This window comes from Gadus morhua, chromosome 7 (genome assembly GCF_902167405.1).
Source record: "Gadus morhua chromosome 7, gadMor3.0, whole genome shotgun sequence".
NCBI classification, from domain to species: Eukaryota; Metazoa; Chordata; class Actinopteri; order Gadiformes; family Gadidae; genus Gadus; species Gadus morhua.
The window spans coordinates 15,298,343-15,318,550 of NC_044054.1; the positions used below are offsets into that span (position 1 = coordinate 15,298,343).

The following is a 20,208-nucleotide window of genomic DNA, read 5'->3' on the forward strand; positions in this document are numbered from 1 at the left end:
GTCTCTGGCCCGTTACTGCTGTGAGCTTGTTCCTCTCCCCGATCGAGAGGAAACCGAATGAATAGCCACCATAACGAAAGGAAATACGAAGTATGGATAAAATAATGGAAAAGCATATCCAAAATGTATCCGTGAAGAGTCAGTACCTCTTTAATAGGTCCATGATGAAGAAGACGCCCCTCAGAGCGTGGACCTATAGTCTCAGAGCGGAACCACCTCTCCCCACATTTCCTGAACCTCTTCACACAACACTCATCCTGAAGAGCAGCACCAGATTCTAAATCACTGCTAACAGCTTCCGGACCAATTGGAGCGGTTTCGAAGAGTAAAATGTTTTTTTATTTGCTTGATCTTATGTCATTATTGTACTGCAGAAAAAAATAATTCACCCGTTTGTTTAATTCATTTCTAAAATCCATCAAATTGGGAAAGTATTAGTAGCCTTTGTGAGGGTTCAAGAATCTTTCAAGATTTTCTTCATTTTGATTCTTTATTCAACGTTACACAGCCAAAATCACGACGTGAGTTATTTTAAGTTGTTAAATTGCACTTCTGATCAAACGAAATTTAAGCGTTGGCGGGCTTTTTTGAGGTGCGCGCCTGCGCCCTTTGAGCAAGCGTATTAGCCTATTCACTTTTGGCGGCAGCGTTGCAAGATTGGGCGGTTTCCCGGCCAATCTTACTTTTGATCACGTTAAATTGAATAAATTAGCATTGAGCGGGGTCATACAATTTGGGCTAGTTTTGAAATAAACTGTCTGGCTTATAATTCTTTTTTACAATCTTTTTTGCCCCTCTCCCACAAAGGTGGGAGATGGGCACCTGTCTAACGGTAGGCCTAATTAGGGGCGAGGGAGGGCCATCACTCAAACCTCCGCGCCAGTTGTGGAGATTTGATTCATGATGCAGGCCGATAAGTGGAGCTGGCGTTGACTGACATAGTTCTCCGGTTGATGTTCTTTAAGTTCTTGAAAGATGAATTCAGGTTAATGTTTTTAAATGTAGGATCATGCATGCATATTTTGCGGGTGGTTTTATTTTAGCTCATGGAAAACATGTGTGTGTGTGTGTGTGTGTGTGTGTGTGTGTGTGTGTGTGTGTGTGTGTGTGTGTGTGTGTGTGTGTGTGTGTGTGTGTGTGTGTGTGTGTGTGTGTGTGCGTGTGTGTCATTATTCGATTCAACCTTTGATGAGGTAATTTAATCCCTCAGTCATGCGAGTGTCGTGTAGTTTAATCTCGAACAATGAGATTGATGGAAATGTGTTTTGGTGAGAGAGAGCTCTAGGAAGGAGGGGGGACCTGTTGTCAACATGGATCCAACACACGGCCACCTGTGATACTTTTACTTTTAGCTTGTGTATGGGGGATATGTTGTAAATGAAATGCACCCACACCGTGGCATTATACTACATGCCTCTGAGAAGCTTAACGGTTAACGGTCTCTCGGACGCGGACCCGTCCCGTTAAGAACGCCACGTGCGTTCGGTGCAGCGTGGAACGTTCACAAACTGCTTGGCATAAACATTCATAAGCAAACTTTAACTTTATGTTAATAATGATCATGCTGTTAGAAAGCTCTGTCTCATGTGGTCAGTCAAGTAGCGTCCAATTAATCTGAGTAAACTGTCATCTCATTTCAGCATAATGCCGCCCAAAAAAAAAAAAAAGAAACCGAATGAATAGCCACCATAACGAAAGGAAATACGAAGTATGGATAAAATAATGGAAAAGCATATCCAAAATGTATCCGTGAAGAGTCAGTACCTCTTTAATAGGTCCATGGTGAAGAAGACGCCCCTCAGAGCGTGGACCTATAGGCTCAGAGCGGAACCACCTCTCCCCACATTTCCTGAACCTCTTCACACAACACTCATCCTGAAGAGCAGCACCAGATTCTAAATCACTGCTAACAGCTTCCGGACCAATTGGAGCGGTTTCGAAGAGTAAAGTGTTTTTTTATTTGCTTGATCTTATGTCATTATTGTAGCCTACTGCAGAAAAAAATAATTCACCCGTTTGTTTAATTCATTTCTAAAATCCATCAAATTGGGAAAGTATTAGTAGCCTTTGTGAGGGTTCAAGAATCTTTCAAGATTTTCTTCATTTTGATTCTTTATTCAACGTTACACAGCCAAAATCACGACGTGAGTTATTTTAAGTTGTTAAATTGCACTTCTGATCAAACGAAATTTAAGCGTTGGCGGGCTTTTTTGAGGTGCGCGCCTGCGCCCTTTGAGCAAGCGTATTATTCACTTTTGGCGGCAGTGTTGCAAGATTGGGCGGTTTCCCGGCCAATCTGGCTACTTTTGATCACGTTAAATTGAATAAATTAGCATTGAGCGGGGTCATACAATTTGGGCTAGTTTTGAATTAAACTGTCTGGCTTATAATTCTTTTTTACAATCTTTTTTGCCCCTCTCCCACAAAGGTGGGAGATGGGCACCTGTCTAACGGTAGGCCTAATTAGGGGCGAGGGAGGGCCATCACTCAAACCTCCGCGCCAGTTGTGGAGATTTGATTCATGATGCAGGCCGATAAGTGGAGCTGGCGTTGACTGACATAGTTCTCCGGTTGATGTTCTTTAAGTTCTTGAAAGATGAATTCAGGTTAATGTTTTTAAATGTAGGATCATGCATGCATATTTTGCGGGTGGTTTTATTTTAGCTCATGGAAAACGTGTGTGTGTGCGTGTGTGTCATTATTCGATTCAACCTTTGATGAGGTAATTTAATCCCTCAGTCATGCGAGTGTCGTGTAGTTTAATCTCGAACAATGAGATTGATGGAAATGTGTTTTGGTGAGAGAGAGCTCTAGGAAGGAGGGGGGACCTGTTGTCAACATGGATCCAACCCACGGCCACCTGTGATACTTTTACTTTTAGCTTGTGTATGGGGGATATGTTGTAAATGAAATGCACCCACACCGTGGCATTATACTACATGCCTCTGAGAAGCTTAACGGTTAACGGTCTCTCGGACGCGGACCCGTCCCGTTAAGAACGCCACGTGCGTTCGGTGCAGCGTGGAACGTTCACAAACTGCTTGGCATAAACATTCATGAGCAAACTTTAACTTTATGTTAATAATGATCATGCTGTTAGAAAGCTCTGTCTCATGTGGTCAGTCAAGTAGCGTCCAATTAATCTGAGTAAACTGTCATCTCATTTCAGCATAATGCCGCCCAAAAAAAAAAAAAAGAAACCGAATGAATAGCCACCATAACGAAAGGAAATACGAAGTATGGATAAAATAATGGAAAAGCATATCCAAAATGTATCCGTGAAGAGTCAGTACCTCTTTAATAGGTCCATGGTGAAGAAGACGCCCCTCAGAGCGTGGACCTATAGGCTCAGAGCGGAACCACCTCTCCCCACATTTCCTGAACCTCTTCACACAACACTCATCCTGAAGAGCAGCACCAGATTCTAAATCACTGCTAACAGCTTCCGGACCAATTGGAGCGGTTTCGAAGAGTAAAGTGTTTTTTTATTTGCTTGATCTTATGTCATTATTGTACTGCAGAAAAAAATAATTCACCCGTTTGTTTAATTCATTTCTAAAATCCATCAAATTGGGAAAGTATTAGTAGCCTTTGTGAGGGTTCAAGAATCGTTCAAGATTTTCTTCATTTTGATTCTTTATTCAACGTTACACAGCCAAAATCACGACGTGAGTTATTTTAAGTTGTTAAATTGCACTTCTGATCAAACGAAATTTAAGCGTTGGCGGGCTTTTTTTAGGTGCGCGCCTGCGCCCTTTGAGCAAGCGTATTATTCACTTTTGGCGGCAGTGTTGCAAGATTGGGCGGTTTCCCGGCCAATCTGGCTACTTTTGATCACGTTAAATTGAATAAATTAGCATTGAGCGGGGTCATACAATTTGGGCTAGTTTTGAATTAAACTGTCTGGCTTATAATTCTTTTTTACAATCTTTTTTGCCCCTCTCCCACAAAGGTGGGAGATGGGCACCTGTCTAACGGTAGGCCTAATTAGGGGCGAGGGAGGGCCATCACTCAAACCTCCGCGCCAGTTGTGGAGATTTGATTCATGATGCAGGCCGATAAGTGGAGCTGGCGTTGACTGACATAGTTCTCCGGTTGATGTTCTTTAAGTTCTTGAAAGATGAATTCAGGTTAATGTTTTTAAATGTAGGATCATGCATGCATATTTTGCGGGTGGTTTTATTTTAGCTCATGGAAAACGTGTGTGTGTGTGTGTGTGTGTGTGCGCGTGTGTGTCATTATTCGATTCAACCTTTGATGAGGTAATTTAATCCCTCAGTCATGCGAGTGTCGTGTAGTTTAATCTCGAACAATGAGATTGATGGAAATGTGTTTTGGTGAGAGAGAGCTCTAGGAAGGAGGGGGGACCTGTTGTCAACATGGATCCAACCCACGGCCACCTGTGATACTTTTACTTTTAGCTTGTGTATGGGGGATATGTTGTAAATGAAATGCACCCACACCGTGGCATTATACTACATGCCTCTGAGAAGCTTAACGGTTAACGGTCTCTCGGACGCGGACCCGTCCCGTTAAGAACGCCACGTGCGTTCGGTGCAGCGTGGAACGTTCACAAACTGCTTGGCATAAACATTCATAAGCAAACTTTAACTTTATGTTAATAATGATCATGCTGTTAGAAAGCTCTGTCTCATGTGGTCAGTCAAGTAGCGTCCAATTAATCAGAGTAAACTGTCATCTCATTTCAGCATAATGCCGCCCAAAAAGAGAAGAACAACCTCAACAAATGGCAATACGATAAACAGGTTTCTTAAAAGGATAGGAGTAAGAGTAAGTACACTACTTGACAAGGCAACATCATAACCAATCATTTACCAAGCCTTGTTATTCTAAATATCATGTATCGTCTCATCAGGAGAACACTGGTGCGAACAGGGAAGAGGTCGGGGAGGAAGGAGTCACAGGTGGAGGAGTCACAGGTGAAGGAGTGAGAGGTGGAGGAGTGCCAGGTGGACGAGTGAGAGGTGGAGGGAGTGAGGTGAGTTCTTATATGGATTAGGATTAGTGATCATGAATATGTGAACGTTTGTGCCTTTTATCAGGGATGTTGCACATACAGTACAGCTCAGAATTAACAACTGATTATTACTTTGAGTATTACCTTGTTTGAAATTTCATAATCCCTGTTTATTTTATAGAACACTGATGCAACTCAGGAGGAGACTGCAGGGGGTGAGGTGAGGGTTAGTCTGATTCATGATGTCATGGACTAAACCATGGAGGTGAGGGTTAGACTGATTCATGATGTCATGGACTAAACCATGGAGGTGAGGGTTAGTCTGATTCATGATGTCATGGACTAAACCATGGAGGTGAGGGTTAGACTGATTCATGATGTCATGGACTAAACCATGGAGGTAAGGGTTAGACTGATTCATGATGTCATGGACTAAACCATGGAGGTGAGGGTTAGACTGATTCATGATGTCATGGACTAAACCATGGAGGTGAGGGTTAGACTGATTCATGATGTCATGGACTAAACCATGAAGGTGAGGGTTAGACTGATTCATGATGTCATGGACTAAACCATGGAGGTGAGGGTTAGACTGATTCATGATGTCATGGACTAAACCATGGAGGTGAGGGTTTTTTTACCGTTAAAACGTTTAAAACTGAGCAAAGTCGATGCCAACAGACGGTTACAACGTCAATCAGTAGCAAAGTATGTGATATGATGGTTGATTCTTTTATATTGAGTGAGACGTTCATGTTCCGCCATGTTCATGCGCGTCACTAAACCATACGCCACCAACTGGGCAACTCTGTTATCATAATCTGGCCCCAGTTGCCGAACGGAAGTAGAATCATAAGAGCGTCATGAGGTGTCGTTCACGAGAACTTTCCATCGTCGCGAAAATGTTTCCCACATGTCATGAAGCGTGGAGGATGAGTGCCTACTGGTGCAATGGTACCTCAATAAATTTACAGCAGTTGACAAAGAAAATTCTTCCATTGGGACTTTGACCGTACCGAACCAGACCATACCAGACCATACCGTACCAGACCATACCGTACCAGACCATACCGTACCAGACCATACCGTACCAGACCATACCGTACCAGACCATACCGTACCAAACTGAGCTGAACTACAACCGTGTCACCTCGGCGCGCTGCGCCTGAGGTGGACAGTCTCCAACGGTTAGGAGAGATTTAGAAGAATTAACTACAGGGTATTGAATCGGCCTATAGCCCATATTCAGGGTGGGGGGGGGCTTCCCCTTATGGTAAATGAGTTGTTTCCCCCCCCCCCCCCAATACCCACTCCTCCGCCCTTCCTACAGGGGAGGGCAGCACTGACTAAGCCTATCTCTCTACCTCTGTTTGTCTTTCTAATTAGAGGACCTCCAATCTACCGGACACGCCCTCTGTGAACCCGGGCACGCCCTCTGTGAACCCGGGCACGCCCTCTGTGAAGCAGGAGGAAAAGGTAACGTGACATTTGGTTCAGGCTATTCTAATCCAGAGCATCAAAAAAAGGCAGTCTATCTTCTTTGTTTTTGTTTTACTTGGTATGGTCATTTTCCTAATCAATATTCCTTTCCACTGTTTTGAGAAACAACATCTTGATTTATGAGATGAAGTTTCACTCCCTCGTTGTCTCGTTGTTCCTCTTAACCTGACCAGCATTAACACGTTGTCCATACTCTGGTTCTTACGTAGGAAGAAGAGCAACATGGACATAACATCAACTGGAAGTATGACAAAGAAAATAAAAAGTACAGCTGCTACTGCAACAAAGCTGGGACAATCTACGAATCCCTTCAGAGATTTGATAAATTTCAAGAGCTAGAAAAAAAAAGTGCCAAAGCAGATCCCAAAAAGAAAAAAGAACTTGTTATTTTAATTTCAGTTAAGAAAGCTATTAGTTCACATTTTCCATGCCCGCACATTCGTACTGAAAACCTGATCATAAAGTACATAACTGCAAACGATGACCAGACAACTACGGAAAGTATAAAAATAGAGAATCCTGGCGAGATTGTAATATTTTCCATGAAAACATTTGGACATAGAAACATAAGTAAGCTGGTTATGAAAAATCCTGAGCTGAAAAAAACAGTGGATGAGGTTTTGGTGTATGGGTACAAAGGTCAAACCGTGAGAGGAGCTTTGGAGCAAGATGGACGTTTTAATGACGAGGTATTACAAAGCAATTATTTTCTGGAGGACACAAAGGATGGTAATCTCACTGAAATGTCCAGCCCTGTAGATGTACTGCATGAAAAATGTTTCTCGGTGAGGCGTATTGGTAAAAACGGGACAGAACATGAGGCAAAGTCAAGTAGGAATGCAAGCCCCAAAGGCAATCAGCCAACCCCAGATCAGAGCAAGCAGCCAAATCCAAATCAGAGCGATCAGCCAAATCAAAATCAGAGCAATCAGCCAACCCCAAGCAAGAGCAGTCAGGTGTCCATCTATCAGCCTATACCGAACTCTGAGGACCTGTTGCAACTCCTTCGTTCTCAGTTTAAAGATCTTGTCAAACAAATGAAAGAACGGAATAATCTTACTTCTATAGCTTACCGAAATCTTCTCTCTCAAGAGTTTGGGAAAAGCACAAAGTTTTGCCATGAGGTGAGAGCGATGAGGAAGTTTCTAGAGCTTGGTGATTCTGTTTGTCAGGTGAGAATAGATGTCTCGGCAGTAGGGAGTGGCTTTCTTCTATTTGGAAAGTACATCCTAACAAATGGCCACGTAGTCCTTGATGAGGCAAAACACCCGAGGGAAAAGATAACTGTTATTTTCTCCTATGAGGAACTTACAGACAGCCAGTTAATGGATGTGAAGGTCGTTGCCAGTGAGCTTTATGATGATGCTGCAGGCCACAAGCATGATTGGGCTTTGCTGGAGGTCTGTGATGATCTAAATGCCCAACCAATAAAGCCTCTACTGAAGGACTTTGGATTGGTTACTGAAAGGGGTCAGATTTGCATCATCGGGCACCCGGAGGGGAAGGTCAAAATGATGGACCCATGCTTCACAATCCCTATCTCTGAACGTGAGCAAAAGATTTTTGTAACTGGAAATTACTTTCCTCCACACCCAATGGACAGGAACATACATACCTATGAAAGCTGTTTTTATGGTGGCTCATCTGGCTCACCTGTCTTTGATGACAATTACAAAGTTGTATCGATGCACACTGGGGGATTCTCCGTCGGCCAGACACAGGGCTATGTCCTTGAGTATTCACTTCCCCTGTCACTCATTATTGAACAAATCATTATTCAGATAGTGAGAGAAAAAAAAGTGCATGTGCTGTTGGCAATGATCACCTGCGTCATTCACCCAGTAGTGAAGGATAACCTAAAGAAAATAGTTGAATTGAACCCCACAGAATTTATCTGGACAGAAGATGAAATGATTAACCTCACCGAATCATTCAGTGAAATAGACAAAGCTCTACTAAAGGGCTTTTTTGGATTTTTCTCACAGAGAGATGAACCCATGGACACCAGCAGCTAGGGTATGTTAGCTTTACTTTAGTAAACCTCTACTTTCTATTATGCATTTCCCTCATACTCTGGAAAATAGTCAAATGCAATTGTAGCCGTTTACTCTTTGCCACTCCTTCTAGGTGGCTGTCCCTCCACCTAGATGACGTTACTGGGCTCAATCCACACAAGAACAAAGGCAGTTTAAACCAGTTTAGTGTAGTTTGAGCAATATTATGTGCAGTGCAGGTGCTCCATGCTGCCATCTCAGAGATGTATCCTGAGGGTTTGTGGAGATGTCTGGTTTAAGATGTGTGCAATGAATGCCCAATGCACCCCAGGGGTGCAGGCTCCCCCAGCCCCAGAGTCACATCATTCTGACTCTGGCCAGGTGAGGCTGCTCAAATCAGCCATTAACACGCTTCAAAACAATCTATTAATTAGGGATTAGAGGCTGACATGCCAACAGTAAATCTTACAAAATGTACCTTAATGTCATTTTTCCATATCTCTTAACTCTTCCACTTAATCTGTCATCTATATTTGTGACCAAATAACGTTTGTAAGTACTTACATCAGTAAATCATATTGAGATCAAGCAAATTGATAATTGATTATTTTTTTAATTGTATATATGTTTTTAAAGCTTTGACATGTTTTGTGACTTCATACTATTTGTAAATTAGTTTAAATTTGAACATTTAAATCACGTTCAAAATCTGCTATTTTATTTGTCTACAGCTTTTTTGAATTTCTATTAAATTTTTCACATTTTATGCATTTTTTGTAATGCATGGTTTTTTAGACTATAAAGTTGCAACCATGGTTTTAATGGATTTATTTTTACACTGATAATAAACAAATTCAATTCGGGATTTTTACTGTCGTTTTATTTGTTTCTGAAATGTACTTTGCCTTCATTTAACATCCAACTAAATGTTAAACAATATGATAAATCATAGTGTATATATATGACCCACAAGTTGATGTGAATCAAACGCTAATCCAAACCCTTCAAATGCTTGCTGATTCCCTCCTAGAGCAGTGCTCTTGTTTTCTCTTGTGTTTACAGATACAAGTATTTTTTATTATTAATTTTATTTTTTATTACATTTTTTATGGCATAGACTTTATTTTTACCGTAATAACAAATGTCTCTCAATGTGTAACATTGTACCGTCATCCAAGGGAAAATTCAATGTGGGGGGGGGGTGGAAGCTCATATTGACTGTTAAAATAATGAGAGAGAGACATAGAGAGAGAGAGAGAGAGCCGGCCCGCCAATGAAAATCACCAATGCAGATGTGCTGAATTTGTGTCCTATTACCGACCAATGAGCGTCCAGGTCTCTTGTTTTTACCTCCTTCGCGTTCGCCGTTCTCCTGTTGACTGACCGGACGGCTTCTTTTACTTTTAGCGTCTTGTGTTCTGAAGGGTTCATCTCAGATCATGTAGTGTTGCAGCTCTGAACTGACCGGACCTCTATGTCGCCGTGGGTTTGGCCGCAGAACCCGAGATGTCGCGTCGGTACGTCATTCCACATCCTCGCCTTTTAGACGTCAGACGGATCGTAATACTTCTGTCAAATGTGTGTTTGGTTGATAAACAGAGACAATGGTATGTACAGGTGGACATGTTTGGGCTCAAATGAATGGTTTCCTCTCGACGCCGAGGGTCTCTGGTATTAAACGGTTCATTTTTTGGGCCATCGCTTCCTTGAAGCCAATTGTCCTCAGTTCAACATGCGTTTGATTCTCCGTCTCATCGTACACAACATTTGATGCTTAAAAAACGTCAGCGTTAACCGCTTCACGAAGATCCGTCCCAATGTTACATTTGATCAGGCTTGAAAGGCGTTGTGTTGGAGTGTCTCGTCTCCTTGGAGTCAGGGCTGCTTCCTGGTTGAACGCAACCAGCCCCGATGTGGGACGTTGAACCCCAACGTTCATATGGGGGTTCATAAGAAGTGTGGCCTAGTCGCCCATCTGGTTCCTATTGTAACATAAGATGAGGATGAGACGCTCAGTATGCTATGGAAACACCAAACCGAAGGGTCGACCGTGTTATCCTACCCGGGTCTCTGTCTGCCCAGCTCGGAAGAGGATATTAAATAATAGTGTCCGTTAGTGTAACACAAAAAGCTTGAATAGCTTAATTAAAAGCTTGAAATAACCAATAGAGTGACGAGATTCATGTAATGTTTATGAAATGCACATTGCAGAAGTCGAATGGCTGCTAGGCTTGTTTAGCCCGATGGTGATGGTGTGTGGTAGGTTATTTGAAGAGGTGGAGGAGACCTCCAGAAGGTCTGAGTATGTCAACTGGGTTTTAGGAGGGGACACCTGTTGCCCGTGACGACGAGCCCTGTTCCATTTGACATGCGTGTGTTTGCTTGGTCCTCCCCGACAGCCACGAGGGGTGAGCGGCGGGACGGCCCACCTGCGGAGGCCTGCTGCCCAGACAACAGGGGCGCCGGAGACCTCGGCTCCTCCCCCTCCACTACCACACCTCCAGAAGCGCATGTCCCCACACCCACACCTTGACCCTTGACCCCTGCCCACCTCCAGCACCATGAGGAGCGCCCGGAACCGGCTGCTGCTGGCCTCGGTCCTGTTCTGCTCCGCCTCGCTCCTCTACCTGGCCTCCAGCGGCATCCAGTGCCCCCGGCACAGATGGGCGGAGCTCAACACGTTGCTGGCCAATCAGAGTCAGTACTCCCAGCCCAACCTCTTCCCCGAAGACACGCCCCTCATCTTCATCGGCGGGTTCCCCCGGAGCGGCACCACGCTGATGCGCGCCCTGCTGGACGCCCACGCCGCCGTGCGCTGCGGCGAGGAGACGCGCGTCATCCCGCGGCTGCTGGCCATGCGGGCCACCTGGAGCCGCTCGGTCAAGGAGAGGATCCGATTGGACGAGGCCGGCGTGACCGACCGGGTGTTGGACTCTGCGGTGCGAGCGTTCCTCTTGGAGGTAGGGCGGGCGAGGGAGGGGCGGGGGGGGGGGGGCAAGAGGTTTGGCCTTTATGCGCCACAGTCCGCTGTGGGCCCCGGGGGTCTGGAGAACCCCTCCTGGGGTTCTAAGGGGGTCTGGAGAACCCCTTGGGGTTCTAAGGGGAGCTGGAGACCCCCTCCTGGGGCTATTGATTTAGGGAGCACTAAAAGCAACAGCAGCTCTATTTTGTAAACAGATTGTTTTTGAGCAAAACAGACATTGAAGTATTGTCATTGAGACTGCAAGTTCCCTAAGGGGACGCAGGAAGCCCCCCTCCTGGGGCCCTAAGGGGAGCTAGAGCGGAGAAGTGAGGGTCATAATCCGGAGTGATCCTGCTCGCCACAGAACGTCATTTCAGACAAAGGCGAAAGTAGCGTTTCCCCAGGGCGTAGGAGGCCTTGAGGAGCGACAGAATAACGACGGGTCAACTCTTGGTTTGATCTCAATGGGGGTGGATCTGATTGATAGTGACGTTGACCCCTCTTGTGTCCCTGCAAGGTCATCATGGGTCACGGTGAGCCCGCAGCCCGGCTCTGTAACAAGGACCCCTTCGCCCTCAAGTCCCTGTCCTACCTGGCCCGCATCTTCCCCAAGGCCAAGTTCGTCCTGATGCTCCGTGACGGACGAGCCACCGTCCACTCTATGATATCTCGCAAGGTTGGTCTCGCTCTCTCTTATTCATTTATTGATATATATTGAGAGGCAGTGATTATATGAGTAAAGTGGATCCCATGAACGCGAGGGGAGAGTGGTCCTGGTTCATATACAGTGTGCCCCCCCCCCCCCCCCCCACCAGGTCACCATCTCTGGCTTCGACCTGACCAGCTACAGGGACTGCCTTACCAAGTGGAGCGCGGCGATGGAGACCATGTTCAGCCAGTGTCAGGGCGCCGTCGAGGGCAGCTGCCTGCCCGTCAGCTACGAGCAGCTGGTGCTCCGGCCCGAGGAGGAGATGAGGAAGCTGCTGAACTTCCTGGAGCTGCCCTGGGACCCGGCCGTGATGCACCACCAGGACCTCATCGGCAAGGCCGGGGGCATCTCTCTGTCCAAGTGAGTCTGCGCCGGGACTTCATCACGGTGCTCGAGGGCCGGCGTTACACCCTCGGCCACTAACGTGTCATGATGACATCGAGAGGGAGGCATCAGGGAAACGCATGAATCCATGAATTCCAAACTGCTTATGTAACGTTGCAGGGTTCTCCCATGGATGGGTTCAGTGTTTTAGTTTGGTGTGTGTGTGTGTGTGTGGTGTGTGGGGGGGCTCGTAGGTTCTTATTTTATCCTCGAGCTGCACGTAATGTTCTTATTGAACCTAATAATGACAACATTTAGATTTATGATGATTTATTATAAATTTGATCTTTACATTTTATATATTTCTTTATTTGTGTATAGATATATTTTAGAGACTCTAATCAGCATGCCATTAGAAGGGGAAAGAACCACCGACGTGCTGTGAGTTTAATTTAAACTGCGGGGCCGGACCAGGGAAGCGTGGGCTTTGATCCCTTTAGGGTTTGATCCCGGCCTGACCGGGGGCTCTCCCCCCCCCCCCCCCCCCCCCCCCCTGTGCCCTGCAGGGTGGAGCGCTCCACGGACCAGGTGATGCGGCCCGTGAACACGGACGCCCTGGACAAGTGGGTGGGTCACATCCCCTCGGACGTGCTGCGGGACATGGCGGACATCGCCCCCATGCTGCGGCGGCTGGGCTACGACCCGCGGGCCAACCCGCCCGACTACCGCAGAGCGGAGGCCGTCACCGCCCGCCTCAACCACTCCCAGGTGAGGGCTGCGGGCCGTGAGCCGTCGCCATGGTAACGGGTCCAGAAACGCAGGCCTTTGCAAAACTGCAATTTCTCGAAACCCGTTATGGTGAAATATTAAATGGCTTTTTTAAACCAAGAGTAGTAAAAAAGTTAGACCTATCAATGACCTCTCTGTGCTGCGAGTGATCAAAGGCTAACAAGGCTTCCCAAACCCCCCCCCCCCCTCCCCAACAGAGTCTGGGGACCCCAGGAAGCCCACATCCCAGCTAGAGCGAGACCCCAGCAAACGTACCCACCGACCGCTGAATCAGTGGACCCGGACCCGAAGAGTTCAGAGTGTGTGTATGTTGGGATTATGCTAACATTAGACTGCTGTTATCCTAGCAGAAAACTGGGCATAATGGCCGCCTGGGCGATTATCTCAACATCGATTCTCCCCCTGGTGATGAAGAGTCAAACTGGTCGCTATGTCGAAAACCGTCAGCAACTATCATCTCTTCTGAGCAGAGTATCACAGCGTTACCGTTAAGTGTTTCTATTTTCTAGTATCCTCATGTCTGTCATTCGTTATAGATTCACCGCAAATGGGAATGTTTGAGATACATGAGTGAGATGCATTTCATACCTGTATATTTTTGACAATGTACTTTTATTTTCATAATAAATCATTTTATTGGTTTTATTTTATTCCCTCATGAATTCATCGTTAGTTATTTTTACTCTTGATTAGAGAGTAGCTCGTGTTAAGGGTACACAAATACCCTTAAGAATAAAATGCATTCAGAAGAACGGGAGCACAGGAAATGTCTCAAATCAACTAAAGACCACATTTTTTTATGCCCATGCTGATGGCTGCAGAGGGGGGGCTCCTATTCATAGTGGACTTCAACAAGGATGGAATCGGGTCCTCTGTCAAGTGTCAGGATTATTAGTGATCAGTTTTCATGTCAATAAATAACATTCCTTTCAAAATAACTTCAGAATGTATTCCTGAAGAACGTATGTGTGAAAGTAACGCTGCAAACAGCCAGCCCATCGAGGGTTCAGGAGACCCCTGTTGACGTAGCAGGCACCACAATGGTACTGCAGGTAGGCATCATTATCAACTCCATTAAAGTAGGTCTTAACTCTATTCTAAATTCTAACTATAGACCGCATTCAAAATAATGCGGTCTATAGTTAGAATTAATTACATTAATATATCTATGCATTGTTGTCTGACTACCTAAGAAAGAGAATCACAACATTTGGAAAAACATTTTAATTCTCTGCTGTGACCCAATTACGAAACATTTAACGTCATAACACAGCGACATCTCTCGTGTTTTGCGGCAGTTCAGTTCGCTTGGTGGCAGGTCCCATCAGGCCTCCTCATCACTCCCTGCTAGGCTGCTGTCGGTGGAGTCAGCTTCCTCTTCTCGCTGCTCTTTGGGCCGTGTTTCCATGTCCAGGCTGGGCTGGGTGGTGGTGCTGGGCTGGGTGGTGGTGCTCCTCAGATCAGAACTAGGCTCTGGCTTGTTTGGGGTGGAGCCTGGTTTGTGAGGGGCAGGGTCTGGGGTGACAGGGGCAGGCCCTGAGGTGACAGGGGCGGGGCCTGATGTGTCAGGGGCGGGGCCTGATGTGTCAGGGGCGGGGCCTGACGTGTCAGGGGCGGGGCCTGATGTGTCAGGGGCGGGCTCTGGTCCACCGGCTGGGACAGTAGAGTTTGGGTCCCCCTCTTTTTTGGCTCCTGGGTCCAGGAATTTAGACCAGCCTTTGAGGCGCTCCTCACGCTCTCTAGACGTCTCTTCCACCTACACACACACACACACACACACACACACACACACACACACACACACACACACACACACACACACACACACACACACACACACACACACACACACACACACACACACACACTTAGCCCTTTATGGAAGTGTCTCTAGACAAGATATATAAAGACCTTGGAGATAAGTAAGAATGATTGAGGAGAAAAGACGCAGCCGTGCCTGGTAGTCCGTGGTTCCATCCCAGAGGACCGCAGACAGCTGCCTCCCTCCAAACCAGCGTCCGTTAAGCGCTGCGATGCACAAGTCTGCGTGTTCTGGCTCCTTAAACGCTACGGAGGCGACCCCGTCCGGATGTCTCTGAGGCACACGCACACACGCACACAATAAGTACCTAAACTTTCATTCAAAGCATTCTTTATAAAGTGAAACAACAGCCCGGTGACCTACATCGAAGACGATGACCTTCTTGACCTGGCCAAACTTCTCACACTCGGTGCGCAGGTCGTCCCGGTACTCGTTCAGCACCAGCGGGTCTTCCTGAGGGGCGCGGTCAACAAAAGGGGGACCATTGAGTCAGCAGAACACGGCGGTCAAAGTTTGAACAAGGCATCAAAGTGTGTGCGCGTGTGTCCTCACTTCGAAGTCGCTTGGATGGAACATGTTCTGGATGATGACAACCTTCTCAAACCTCTTCCTCACTTCTCCCTTTTTCTCCGGCCTCCAGTCCAACTGCCTGCACGGGGGACACACACACACCATACCACAACTTAGGATCCCCACTCCCACCAGGGGGCGACACACAACTTAGGACCCCCACTCCCACCAGGGTTTGACACACAGTAACACCATGGAGGACGCAATCAATGAGGCACTGTGTGATACGCTCAACAAAACGGGAAGAAAGGTTGAAAAGCGTCCCTGGGAGGGATGTTGACGGTGCTCACCAACAGCTTATACACCTTCAGCCCCCCCCTTCCTAAAATTAAGTAATGCCATTGAAATAGTATCAGTAGTTTTCCCTTCAGTACATTACATTATCCCCCTGCCGTACTCCTGCCCCCCCCCCATGCGGTACCCCGCCCCCCTCCCCCAGCAAGGCGGCCATACTTCTGTTGTTGTTGTAGTCTCTTCTTGTAGTCCTTGTTCTTCTTCTTCTTCTTGGTGGCGTCGTACTGACCCTTCAGCTCAAAGTGCGCCTCCTCCACGTGAAGCTTGTAACCTCTGACCTCCGACTCGTCGATCAGACGCACAGCCAGGGCTACAGACTCCTTCTGCACACGCACACACACACACACACACACACGCACACACACACACCTCCTTTAACATGGAAATCCAAATGCTACGTGTCTAGAGGACATTTGACAGTGTGAAAGGCTAAGAATGGCATGAGCAGGGCTGGGTGGGGGTCAGACCTTGAGGTAGCAGCAGAGGCCGTCTCCCTTGAGGTTGCCTTGTCCGTCTTTGTAGAGCTTCACCTTGTACTCCTCCGTGACGGGGTCCCTCAAGACGATGCCACACTTGGACATTAACTCCACAAACTCCTCGCTGCTGATGTCAAGGGGTAAGCCTGGGGAGGGAGAACCACATAGTCGATCGTTCCCTTCAGCTGTTGTCTTCTTGATCAGAGGAGAGGAGCTGTTGTCTTTTTGAGTATGATGAGAGGAGAGGAGAGTGTTTTTGTAATACGAACCTGAAACATAGACGTTGGTGTTCTTATTGTCGTCCACGTCAAACCAAGCTACATAGGACCAACAGAAAACAACCATGATTATTCATTTAGAAACAGGGACAGAGCAATAAGACCTGGGCTTTAGTGCCATTACAAACTGAAAGACACGGTGTATTATTACCGTTCCTTGTATGCCCATATGCAGGAACCCTTAGTGTATACTAACAGCCACCCAGCGACACGGGCGACCTGAACCAAACCTCAGCTCTAGAAGCGTGGAACTCATTTCACATCCCTCGGCATGTATGCGAAGATACAAGAAGAGCCACTTTGCCGCGCTGTGACCTAAACACACCCTGTTACGTACAGCCCTTAGCCAGACCTACACGTACAGAGACCTAAACACACCCTGTAAACAGTGCTACAGCCCTTAGCCAGACCTACACGTACAGAGACACACATCCTAGAGATGGGCAAAGTGTCACCCGCTAATGTGGAGGTTTGCTTCCGCTAAACTCTGATTGGCCGAGCAGGAACAGGCACGGCGTTGTGCTATTCGCCCACCGCTTTTCAGCAGGACATTCAAACCCTTTTGCAACATCTTCCTCACATGGACATATTGCCTCTCCCACATATTGTCCATGAGCAGAACACTGCGTGCACATTAACTTGACGTGGAGGTATAAATGCAGGCAGCTCTGTGGTGGCGGCGTGCCACAAGTCCCTAGGGTTAGATGATGGGGTTAGGGTGCTGTGGCTCAGTCCTTCGACGTAGGAGGTGTTGCGTGATTGATCAACCAGAGGGCCCCTTGAACCCACCTGCCTCTGCTTTCCTCTTGTCTCCTTTCTGCTTGGCGTCCTTGGCCGCGTCCTGACCAGGCGTGTGGGCGGGCTCTGGGGGAGCGCCCCCCTTGTCTTTGGTGCTGGGGGCTGCTGGCTTGGTGTCGTCCGTTAGAGCGGCGTTGGCGTCCGGGGTTCCGTCCTCCTTGAAGCCGTAGTTGGCCTGGTAGGCGGCGATGAAGTCCTCGGTGATCTACAAGTACAAGTCCAGTACAGTCACACTCAATGGGTGGGACCATGATAACAATATAAACACAGGCTGCTGAGTGGCCGCAGAACAACCACACACTTACAAAAGGGCGGCAGCTTTTATCCTCTGAATGACACGATGTCGGGCTGAAAAGTGTTAGAGAACTTACTTTTGGGAACCAAGCTTTCTTGTCGTGGTCCCAGTCATAGATGGTGCCATCCTGCGGGTCCGTGTAGGAGTACGGGTCAGAGCCGCCTACGTTTCTCTGACCGTACATCTGCTGCATCCGCAGCTGCTCCAGAAACTCTCGGTTCTTGTCTGTCCCGTCATTCATCTGCGGTGAGGAGAACATCAACATCATGGTCATTCATGTCCCAGTCGTCCACCAAAAATAAAAATAACTTTGAATTACAGTAGATATACATTGTGCGCCTCATTTTGAGCATTAAACATAATCTTGTAAATTTTAAAACGCATTAATCTGATGCTGTCTCAACACGCATGTGCACGAGGTGCACAGCTTCATTCAAGTTGATCAAAATACGTTCCATGTTTCGTTTGATTATTTTGGCGTTGCTTCATACATTTGAAGGTGACAGAGGTCGCCTCCTAATGTTTTATTTTTCCGCTTGTATTTCAACTACCGACCAAGCCATCTTACCTTAACGGAAGACGTTAGAAGTCGTGAAACACAAGAGGTTTAGTGTTTAGTGCATGTTTCGATTCGCTCACGGTGCGTGTTGGAAACGTGGGTTAATCAAAGTTGATATCGTATCAACACTACATTAGTGTGGGCTATAGTATGCGTTTATAAGGGACAACGGGCTGGAATTGTTGTTATATCTTCCGCGACTACGCTTGAACAATCTACTTCCGATGTCAAACTCGACAGAACTGCGCATGCGTGACCCCTCGAAAAGGAGCGCTCGAATTGTAGTTCGGCAGTACCGTAACAGACAGGGAGCAGAACCACAGACTGGACTTCATGTATGAAGGCAGATTTGAGCGTCTGTGTATTAGCTAGTGAGGATTTGTATTCGATCAACACCAACATTGGTTTAGTTCCCGGCATGGCGGAGGGCGGCAGCAGCAGCGCCGCAGCGGCCAGCCTACCCCCGGGGGACCCGCAGCTCATCGCCCTCATCGTGGAGCACCTGAAGAACCGAGGGCTTTTTGATGAGTTCCGCAGAGATTGTCTGGCAGATGTGGACACTAAGGTACTAAAGAACAATTTAAGATTAGTAATAGTCTGCGGAAAATGTATGTACAACTTTAATACTACACCAGATGCTACTGCCAAACCAAGTAGTATTCATGGTTAGGCGTGCAGTCTATGTTGCATATGCGTCGAATACATGTGATGTCGCCGTGTGATGTATGATGGCTGTATTGACTAAAGAGCATTGATGTTCCCAGCCTGCCTATCAGAACCTGCGCCAGAGAGTGGACAACTACGTGTCCACGCAGTTGAGCACGCAGGAGTGGAACGCGTCCATCAACAAGAACCAGATGAGGAACGGTCTCCGGCAGAGTGTTGTCCAGTGAGCATCAAGTCCAAGTCTCCCATCTGACTGTTTCTGTTTAGGTATTTACAGAGTGTCGATACCTATTGTGTTTGGATCAGATTTGGCTTTCAATGTGTCTTTACTCCTCGGTTTAGATCGTGTATGCTGGAATCTGGCGTGGACCGGATCATTACTCAAGTGGTGGATCCTAAAATGAACCACACGTTTCGGCCGCTCATTGAAACGGCCATTCATGATTTTCTGTCGGGGGAAAGGAAGGAGGAAATCCATGCAGATTCTAATCTTACACCTTCAGAGCCGCTGGATCAGCCGGAGGTCCCCCCTTCTGCAGGCCCCACAACCCCCTGAGGTCAAGACCAAAGACGCTTACAGTGTCAGGATTACTGCACTACATTCACACCAGTGCGTCTATATAGGAGGCCTATAGGCCTTCCTTTGAGTTGTACATCTTGAACTAGTGCACAAAAAGAAGATCCAGTTAAGAAGCTTAATATATATTTTTGATTTATCTGAAACCAAATAGAGTGCGGTGGAAATAGGGCAAAACATGACAGCAAAATCCTCAGGGTCAGACATCAAGTTAACATAACCTATTCTGTGGTTCTTCGTGTTGTTGCTTCAGGTTCCTGCTGTGATTGGATGTCTGCATAGAAGCTCTTTGACCGGTCACATGGTGTCATGTAAAGTTGGCTCCACAATGGGTTCCTGCTGGAGAGACGGTTCCGATGGTGAAAGGTGGTCTGAGGCAGCAGCTCTCTGCCAGACGTGTCTATGGGGGGACAGGCTGGAACACATGCAGGGAGCTGTGCCATGAGATGTTTTGGAAATAGTTTTTATATTCAACTTTTAGGTCGGTCTGACTTATTTTAATTTTTTATGGATTAAATGTATGCATTAGTTATTTTGTATATTTCGTGCAATAAATACATTGAATGAAAAACATTGAAGGAGCTGAATTGTTTATAATCGTCTTTTAATTGTTTAAT

The 20,208-nt window shown here is 46.8% G+C and overlaps 4 protein-coding genes across 9 annotated transcripts; 3 read left to right on the top strand and 1 right to left on the bottom strand.

Moving 5' to 3' along the window:
* The first annotated feature begins 188 nt into the window (after nt 1-188).
* Nucleotides 189-9,337, top strand: LOC115546867 (protein FAM111A). 5 transcript variants are annotated; one of them, XM_030360654.1, is made up of 9 exons: nt 189-325; nt 1,641-1,943; nt 3,305-3,472; nt 3,656-3,668; nt 4,710-4,791; nt 4,877-4,999; nt 5,160-5,198; nt 6,365-6,454; nt 6,688-9,337. In XM_030360654.1, the coding sequence occupies exons 5-9, from the start codon at nt 4,714-4,716 to the stop codon at nt 8,491-8,493; spliced, it is 2,136 nt and encodes a 711-aa protein (XP_030216514.1). In that variant the 5' UTR covers nt 189-325; nt 1,641-1,943; nt 3,305-3,472; nt 3,656-3,668; nt 4,710-4,713; the 3' UTR covers nt 8,494-9,337. The 5 variants fall into 5 exon arrangements, with proteins under 5 accessions (XP_030216514.1, XP_030216515.1, XP_030216511.1 ...); XM_030360651.1 differs by lacking the exon at nt 3,656-3,668 and having other exon boundaries at nt 190-325; XM_030360652.1 differs by lacking the exon at nt 3,656-3,668 and having other exon boundaries at nt 190-325; nt 1,776-1,943.
* A 379-nt stretch (nt 9,338-9,716) lies between these two features.
* On the top strand, nt 9,717-13,906 carry tpst1l (tyrosylprotein sulfotransferase 1, like). The gene is made up of 6 exons (XM_030360659.1): nt 9,717-9,989; nt 10,872-11,432; nt 11,952-12,110; nt 12,250-12,503; nt 13,034-13,235; nt 13,454-13,906. The coding sequence occupies exons 2-6, from the start codon at nt 11,034-11,036 to the stop codon at nt 13,487-13,489; spliced, it is 1,050 nt and encodes a 349-aa protein (XP_030216519.1). The 5' UTR covers nt 9,717-9,989; nt 10,872-11,033; the 3' UTR covers nt 13,490-13,906.
* Nucleotides 13,907-14,462: 556 nt separating this feature from the next.
* Nucleotides 14,463-18,572, bottom strand: htatsf1 (HIV-1 Tat specific factor 1). The gene is made up of 10 exons (XM_030360657.1): nt 18,358-18,572; nt 17,866-18,030; nt 17,486-17,699; nt 16,688-16,735; nt 16,410-16,564; nt 16,102-16,265; nt 15,631-15,727; nt 15,442-15,531; nt 15,214-15,351; nt 14,463-15,012 (listed from the first exon to the last, which is right to left on the bottom strand). Exons 2-10 carry the CDS (start codon nt 18,028-18,030, stop codon nt 14,581-14,583), a joined length of 1,503 nt encoding a protein of 500 aa, XP_030216517.1. The 5' UTR covers nt 18,358-18,572; the 3' UTR covers nt 14,463-14,580.
* bod1 (biorientation of chromosomes in cell division 1) lies at nt 18,459-20,169 on the top strand. 2 transcript variants are annotated; one of them, XR_003977294.1, is made up of 4 exons: nt 18,459-18,913; nt 19,113-19,237; nt 19,357-19,624; nt 19,845-20,169. XR_003977294.1 is itself a non-coding variant. In XM_030360666.1 (4 exons), exons 1-3 carry the CDS (start codon nt 18,686-18,688, stop codon nt 19,568-19,570), a joined length of 567 nt encoding a protein of 188 aa, XP_030216526.1. In that variant the 5' UTR covers nt 18,459-18,685; the 3' UTR covers nt 19,571; nt 19,845-20,169. The 2 variants fall into 2 exon arrangements, 1 of the variants encoding a protein (XP_030216526.1); XM_030360666.1 differs by having other exon boundaries at nt 19,357-19,571.
* The last annotated feature ends 39 nt before the right edge of the window (nt 20,170-20,208 follow it).